Raw genomic sequence first — 8,886 nt, 5'->3', positions numbered from 1 at the left:
ATGCCCATTGTGTGCGTACTTAGTACATTGTTTCACATTGCATTTCTGTTGCATATGCTCAACCAGCATATGAACACATTATACTACATTTTGAACCGTTGTACTCTACAATACATTTCATGCTACGTACGCCCATTTTGTGCATACGTAGTACCTTGTTTCACATTGCATTTCTGTTGCATATGCTCATCCAGCATATGAACACCTTATACTACATTTTGAACCGTTGTACTCTACAATACATTTCATGCTACGTACGCCCATTGTGTGCATACGTAGTACATTGTTTCACATTGCATTTCTGTTGCATATGCTCATCCAGCATATGAACACATTATACCACATTTTGGACCGTTGTAACCATTTGACTATGTGAACCGTCTTAACCCTTCGATTATCTGAACCGCTTGTAACCATTGAACCGTGTAAACCAGTTGTATCCATTGACATGATTTATAGTTGACAATAGACATTTGACTATACATAAACATTTCATCTTGATGGTTTGGTTTGAGTAAGTGATTAAGTAACGAGGCGTGTGTAATATGATACAAGCATGGTGGATACGCCGCTGGTACTTCCTATATATAAGTGTTTGTATGGCATTACATATCGTAGCGTTATCTGAATCATTTCAATTTAAGACATATGACATTTTATAGAAACAACACACTTTTCACGAGACATTGTTTTACAAACGACTTATCTTATACAAACTCATTTTTACATGGTTATCCGTTTAACCATATAGTGTTCTCTTATTTATACATATCATTTGATCTTACCGTTTTTCAAATGATTTACAAGACAAAGCAAAATACGAGGTTCATGACTAAACATTTTCTCAAACATAAGTCATGAATTCCGTTTTCACAAAACCAATGTATCTCACAGGCATTTTTATGCTGACATACCTATTTTCACATGTGTTTTCAGGAGATGATGCATAGGACTTATCAAGACATACTTAGGCGGACCTGTGCCTTAGTGACTTAAAACGAGACAAGAACTAGTTCATTTATGTTATGTGTTCTTTGGTTCTTGTTTAAAGCAATGTAAACTTTCATGTTTGATTAATAAAACGAAACTTCATTTACCATGGATTTGAAACAATTGATTCTGTTACAACACTCCCCGACGTTTCCGCCACGTTTTGTATGTTCCACGTGGTCGGGGTGTGACACAAACATTTTGTAACAAAACACGTTATATCATGGTTATACCTAATGATGCACATGTGCATTTTGAATATCGGTAATGTAAAAAGTAGTGTATTACAGATGGTATTGTGAATTAAAGTGCAATTGTCTATTCCTGATAACGTATTACCGAATTTGTCGAAGTAATGATACATATGCACATGTGCATGGATAACTGTTACTCGAAAAAAAAATGTTTTTTTTGTAACGAAATATAGCGATTTTTTTTAAATATTAAAAAAACAAAAAAAAAAAATTTGAGTGCTTTTTTGATTTTTTTTTTTAGATTTTATTTTGTGTTTACATTGGTTCTCGCGGTTCTCGCAATAAGGGTGGTTCTAGCATGAACCTTACCCTATATATATATATACATACATACACACACATAATTGTATATTTTAATATTTTTGGGGTCTTACATGTGGGGTGGGATGGGGTGAGGGTTTAGGTTTTGAATGATTGTGGAGTGGGTTTATTTTGTGTTCATGTAAAATTACAGAACTACACTTATGTGCCTTGCACATAACTTTAATTAACAATAGCCATTAACCGGGTTAAAGCCAAAGTACATAACATGCAAGCTTTTCAAACATAAACTATAAATCAGTAATTTTTAAAGGTAATAAAGAGTCTTTGAAAGTTGCTATACACATAAAAGGACAACTTTCAGTCTTTGAAATTTGCTATAAACGTTAGGACAACTTTTTAAATTTACTGTTGTAATTTTATTAAGGTTATTAAATTTTGTTTGTTATTTTTAGTTTTAAATTAGTGAAAAATTATTTTGGTTGTATATTATTTTACCATTACTTCAATGTGGCATGTGAAAAAAGTGGCAGAAGTGGGAACCTCCCTCTAAAATAAGAAAGGGAAAATGGAAAAATTGTTGAGGCGGCCCTCACCAGGCATACGTGTCCCATTTTCACCAGTTTTGTCTGGTTTGCCGGTTCAACTGAGCCCAGCACAGCCCATATGCTCGTAAATGGGCCCGTGTAACCAGCAGACACTAGTTCCTAATTTAACCATGTATTTACACACCACACACCATTGGACAAAATCTAACACATTGTATATAGGATTCGTTCATATAAATTTTCTGTGACATAAAGTAATACTCAACGGCTAAACTACAGTCACAATGAAGAAATGTAAACAGCCAAATTGGAACAAATTACTAGTAATCTAATCAGAATGCTGCTTTCTTAAGGCTTCCCAAGCTGCATATTTTCTGCTTTCTTGTTTGTATCTTTTTATCTCTCGCACAACCGCAAGAATCACATGCAGCGAAAGTGGCAGGAAAAATGGCTGCCAAAATACGAAAATATGTTTATGCATGATCGGGTCAATAGTTCATTAGTTTGTAGATGTGGCAAAACGGGCTGTTGTGCTCAGACGGGTTCAGGTTGGTTGTCTTATTTTTCAATGTAATAAATAATCCAGCGTATTACATTACATTACATATTACATATATATTACATATATATTAAAATCCATGGTTCATGAATAGTGTTATAAGATTCTTTTAGCTTTTTTTCAAACAAATTACTAATACAAAATCCATGGCTTATGAATATGAGATTTTTTTTTTACTTTCTTAATGTATCATTAATATAGTTATTTTAAGATTTTTTTTTCTTTTATAACTCCTACGGTATGCTTTTTTTTATAAAATCCTGAGTATACCATTGCGAGTTGTTTATTTTTATCTACGTCTCTATAAAAGTTTTATTCAAAATCGAACAGGTCATATGGTTATTTTTTAAATATATTACTAATATAAAATCCATGGCTTATGAATATAAAATTTTTTTAGAACTTTTTCTAATGTATTATTAATATAGTTATGTTAAGATTTTTTTTTCTTTTATAACTCCTAGAGGACGACCTGAGTATATTGCAAGTTAATTATTTTTATCTACATCTCGATTAAACTTTTATTCAAAATGAAACAAGTCGTATGGTTATTTTTTTATTATAGGAACCGGAATGATGCCATCCGAACAATATCGATAGCGGTACCAATATTTGTTTTTGACGTTTTCTTAACGTTCATACCATTGTTGTATGAACCAAATCGTTTCCAACCGAATAACATAGGTATTATCTGAATTGATACCGGTATTTCTTTTATGATTTTCAATCCATGTAAACAAGTGTTTATTTTCATTTAGACATGTTTCTTTCGGTTGCTACTGTAACAAAAAAATTGATACCGACCGAATGTCCGCTGCAACGCGCGGATAATCCACACTTGTTATATATAATTAGAAAAAAACACACTGTTAAGATAATAATCTTTCTTAAAATAAGATGATTTAGGAACCTGAATCTACCCATTATCATATAAAACTGGTTGAATTGCTGGTTGACAAAGAGGCCAACATAAATAAAATGGTCACTGTCATAAAGTCCAAGTCAAATAATGTGTATTATTAAATGAAGCTTTAATCTAAATGGAGAAACTAACCGAATAGACAGCAAACATGTGCTCAAATGAGTAGTAACTGATAGACATTACAGATGGGTGAAAGAACGCGTCCTCAGCCAACGATCTAGCATGCCTCGAGGAAACTTCCAAAAGTAGCAAATAATAAAATAAGATATCATGACAAGTGAAACGAAAATAATAAAATAATTATCAGTTCAGCATACCCGCTGAAGCGTCACAAATGCCTTGTGAGGCGTTATGTTGAGCTAATTTTGCAGCCTCCAGAGAAAACTTGACCTGCTCAAAATAGGAAAGAAACCCACAGATGTAATTGCTCACATATCATGAAATATTGAAATCTATTGCGCTATTTTTCATCATATATATTGCATCCTATAGACTGACCTGTTTTCCAATCTCATCCTTAATGATCATTCTTGGTAGTGATTGGACCTGCATAGAGTTTTATTTTTTATTTTTTTTCTTAAACGCAGATAGTCGATTGAAGTCCGTAAATGTATTTGAGAACTGAAATATTACCAATCTTGAAAGTGATCCAAGCGTTGTACCACACTGTTGAAGATTATAACATGCATGTTGTCGAGCCAAAGCATCTAGTTCCCTGCACATGATGATGAAAGAACCTCACAATTATTACACCCTATTATATAGTTAAAGTATTTTACTTAACTATAGACCCCTCACCCCCCACACTCCAATCGGATAACGGGTCAGAAGAGTAATTTTGGTTCAGGTGGAATTGGGTCGACACAAAATACTTTTAGTCACAAAGCTTTAGATTCTTTATAAATTATTCATGTGCCAAATATGGTTACAAACGTTATATTATGTCAATAAGGATTTAACGTTTTATATAAACAGTTTAGGTTATAAATAAAGTTTCCGCCTCTACCTGTTTGACACATTACACATGCTATGTTTTAAGCCATATTTTTTTTTCTTTATTTTACACGTTACAGATAAAACATAACATGAATCAAACAATTTATATGTAACTGAGTCTAAATTGCCACCTCTTATTGACCAGCTATAATATAAAAAAAAGAAAGAAAGATAAAAAAGTAGGCCATGCATATTGGCGTATTATATCATTCAGCTAAGAGAACATCATGAACAATGGTGTTATGGTACAGAAAAGGAAGACTATCATTATTGCTAATAACTAATATTACCATTCTGTAAAGCCTCTTTCACTGGCTAAAAGAACAGAAGTTCCTGATGAACCCTTGTAGAAACCAGTAGATTTTAAACCAAATAATTGTCGAAGTTGCCCCATGAAAACTTCGAAAATCTGGTTAAGTTCCTGCTCAGGATCATTAACAACAACCCTTGTTAAAATATATCACACCTGAATTATACAGGAGATATTTTACTCATTTGATAAATAAATATTCTAATCTTAAAAGTGGAGATTTGTTTTCAACCTGGGACGAAAGTTTACGCCTGAGAGGGTGCATGCTGTTTGCATTTTCCAAGCAGTTAGGAGGATTGAAAACTACAACACCTCCCCATGTCTGCAATTTGCAATGATAATGAAATTAATATCACAAAGTTTATTGTTAAGAAATAAAACATAATGATGATATAGGAGAGGATATTAACTGGAGATATAAAGCCATTCGTGACAGAAATCTCTCCAGTTGGAAGCTGTAACCTGAGTGGACATTCATTGGCAGATGGTACATATCTGAAAGTGCAAAGTCATATAAAACACACAACATTAGAAAATAAATAAAGCTGTCTGCTTCAAATCTTATAAAATCCATATAAATATATAATAAATCACAAAGTATAACAGACATAAATGAACTTCAAAATTGTATGTAAGGATTATGTATTTTCAGAAAATCATCAAATGACCTTGACCTTTACAACTTTTCGTTTCAACTTTCCTGACACTTTCAGATTTCAAATTATAAAATGTTTTTATACATGACTTTGTGTCTCTTCGTCTTAAAGGTTTAGCTATTGTGACTCAACCAAACAACTCACATGAACCATGATATTACTTAACGTCTAGCGCAGTTAGTGAATGTATTCAATCTTCTTTACTATTTCAAGACACACTTATAAGAACAAAGGTGATATCGAGTTAAATAATATACACCACAAATTGCAAAATCTTTGATCGCCCACCAGCCGCTATGGAAGTATCCAGGTGCCATTCATTTGAATTCACCTACAAACGATAAACAGCGTCACTTATAAAAAAATATAATCGCAATGAATCTTACCCATATGCTTTTAAATGTAGATTCAAACTAAGACTATCAGGGTGTTAAAATCAGCCAGAAAACAATTACTAGTAGTTGGTAATTACTTTTTAACTTACAAAGAACGGAAGATCTTTGGTGCTAAAGATATGGCTCTCCTGTTCATCATCCCAATAAGAATATGAAGATTTTGGAGTATGATACAAAACCTGCATAAATAGAAGTAGGTCTTATATAATTTGCAGAAACATAATCCTAAGAAACAACCTTGATTTAGAAAAGCGTGAGCCGCTCCAGGCGTTTTTGTCCCAAGAAGTGCGCACATCTATGTACAACCAAAGAAGCTTTATTTGCAACCAGAAATTGCATATCTTTCAACTGTATACATATAAAACCTATTTATCAAGTAATACTTTCATAATTTCTGCATCCCTTAGGTTGTTTAATACATACAAACCTCTAATGCACCCTAATTTTGACCAACTTTGACCCAGAGGCCAGAACTACATGAGAAGTGACTTCATTGCCCTGATGTGTTTCCCTTAGGACCTCCTGCATTAGGCGCGCCTTTTAAAACCAAGGCAACAACATAACTCAACAGAATTCACATATTACCTGACTTTCCACACTTATATTCGCTATAGGCGCCAAAGCTTCAAGTGTAGGAGCTAGAAGTTTCTCATCTACCTCTTTAAAGTCCCTGCGGATACAATGAGATTATAAAGAGGTGAAGAAGAAACATTTATTCCAGAGCTTGCAACTTAGCTCAAGTGTCAACATTTATGCTTTTGCAATATCTAAGCAAAGCTCAATACCAATCATCACAGAAACAATGATGATGCAGACAAGTCGAACAAATAGCTAAGAAAACAATAAACCTCCGTACCAATCATAAACCCAATCACGCGGATCAGCATTCAACAAATTGAAAGAAAGAACAATCTTCCCATCAGCACCAACAGGCATAAACTCCCCTTGAATACTCCCTTCATCTTTCGCACCACTCACAAATACCTTCACAAACATCTCTGCCGCCATTTCCGCCACCAAATTCATCTCTCCAACCCTACCTACAACCCAAGCATGCCGGTACTTCCCCACCACCGCCCTTAATCTATCCCCTTGATCCGTATTCACAACCACAACAGTATAAACCCTACTCCCTCCCACAGTATCCTGCAAGTACTCATCAAACGCTTCATCACTCTGATCAAAATTGAACTCACTTAATGCTCCACACTTCCATAATATCCTTTTATCAGCATCTTCATATTCTACACAGTTATCACCAGTGTCTAAACTAACTGAAACCGTATAGTTTCCATCACAAGTGCCACAATATGAATTACTAACAGCATATTCTGACATATAACTGCTAACCAGAAACCCTAGGTTGTCAACCTTCGGCTTAATTGAACTACTGTGATCAAAATTAACAAACACTAGATGAAATCTACACGGAAACACTAACGGTTTTGAATCAATAGCGGTTGCTAGCGAATCTATATCGCGAAACGGAAGAGGTGATCGATAGATCTCGATGGATTTAAGTAGCCATGGGAGACCTGACATGATGAAATGAGATCAAATTAGAGATATTGCAGATGAATGTGCAACTGGATCAATAATATGTAGGTGATTGTAGAGAGGGATACCTAAGAGGAAGGAGAATAAGACGGTTAGGGTTAGTATGAGACGCTTTAATCCAGGTTTTGTCTTGCGCATGGTTTTATCATCGAAGTTTGATGATTTTGAGTGTTCGTTTGTGGTTTCTTCTGGTGGAGATGATTCAGTTCCCATGGTTTCAGAGATTTCCGCCATTGATGGACCTTCAAAGCTCGGAGGTCAAGTCTTCAATAGTGGTAAAGACTATTTTGAATGCATTACAGTTCTAACCTCTAAACTTGTAAGTATACACTTTCAGTCCACGATTAGTTTTTTTTTTTTTTTTTTTTTTTTTGAGTAAAATACATGAATAGTCCCTGTGGTTTTGTAAAATAACACCTATAGTCCCCAACTTTTGGAAATTACACCGGTGCTCCCTGTGGTTTGACAATTTGTTACTTGGATAGTCCCTAGAGTGGATGTCCGTTAGTTTTCTCCGTTAAGTCCATCTAAATTTACTTATTTACCCCTCCCTTAAAACAAATATGGATTATTAAAAGTGTGGGGGCCACCTTATTTACCCCTCCCTTGTAGACAACCGGCCACCATCACCATAGTCACCCACCCTCCACCCACACCATCACCATAGCCAGTAACCGATATCGAAACATGAATGATCGCTTTCTCCGTACTCACATACATCATCAAAGACTTCCCTTCTCTAAGAAAAACAATCTTCTTCTTCATACCCGAAATCAACACAGTCCCTCCAATTAATCTCGACATCACAGAATACCAAACTAACGCCGACCCACAAAAATACATAATCTTGATTTCATAAAAACATGATTTTTACCATCTTTTAGTGTCAAATCTTAAACTAACATTACCCTGTCCCTAGAACTACACAATTCACACTCACAAACAATAACCTCAGCAAGAAACCCATTATATTTAGTTGTACCAATTTGTTCAATATGTTCCAGACTCCACTTGATAATTTCTAAATACCCACCATGGGGTTTGACCGTAATAAAATTCCATGCGAGAAATTTGATTGTTTGGCCAATGATTCGAACATTGAAGTCGAGAATGTTGCAACAAACGGTGGCAGAGTGGTCGGAGAAGTGAAGGCAGCTGGAATTGGAGCAGGAGGGCGGGATGGTTAGGGTTAGGGTTCCGATTAGGGATGACGGGTGGCTGAAAGGTTTAATAATTTTGGGATGATTGGGGGTTTGTGGATGGGAGGGTGGAGGGGTGGCTGGTGGTGGTGCTTTTGGACGGCGGGGTTGTTTACAGTGGTGGATTGGTGGTTTTGAAGAGAGATGCCCAGAATTAGAAAGGGAGGTGGGGTGGGGGTGGGGTGTTATATACAGTATTTAATAATTAACAATTAATTGTGGGCCTAGTTGATATTTTA

At 35.1% G+C, this 8,886-nt stretch overlaps 1 protein-coding gene across 1 annotated transcript; it reads right to left on the bottom strand.

The window, feature by feature from the left end:
- Positions 1 to 2,246: 2,246 nt before the first annotated feature.
- LOC110867866 (GPI transamidase component PIG-S) lies at positions 2,247 to 7,749 on the bottom strand. Its single transcript, XM_022116924.2, has 13 exons — positions 7,517 to 7,749; positions 6,748 to 7,426; positions 6,477 to 6,561; positions 5,981 to 6,070; positions 5,754 to 5,827; positions 5,251 to 5,335; positions 5,073 to 5,162; positions 4,821 to 4,951; positions 4,168 to 4,249; positions 4,033 to 4,080; positions 3,852 to 3,924; positions 3,667 to 3,770; positions 2,247 to 2,504 (listed from the first exon to the last, which is right to left on the bottom strand). Exons 1-13 carry the CDS (start codon positions 7,680 to 7,682, stop codon positions 2,382 to 2,384), a joined length of 1,830 nt encoding a protein of 609 aa, XP_021972616.1. The 5' UTR covers positions 7,683 to 7,749; the 3' UTR covers positions 2,247 to 2,381.
- Between the last annotated feature and the right edge of the window lie 1,137 nt (positions 7,750 to 8,886).

Source organism: Helianthus annuus, chromosome 7, assembly GCF_002127325.2.
Source record: "Helianthus annuus cultivar XRQ/B chromosome 7, HanXRQr2.0-SUNRISE, whole genome shotgun sequence".
Lineage (NCBI taxonomy): Eukaryota > Viridiplantae > Streptophyta > Magnoliopsida > Asterales > Asteraceae > Helianthus > Helianthus annuus.
This window is presented reverse-complemented; position numbering and strand designations above follow the sequence as displayed.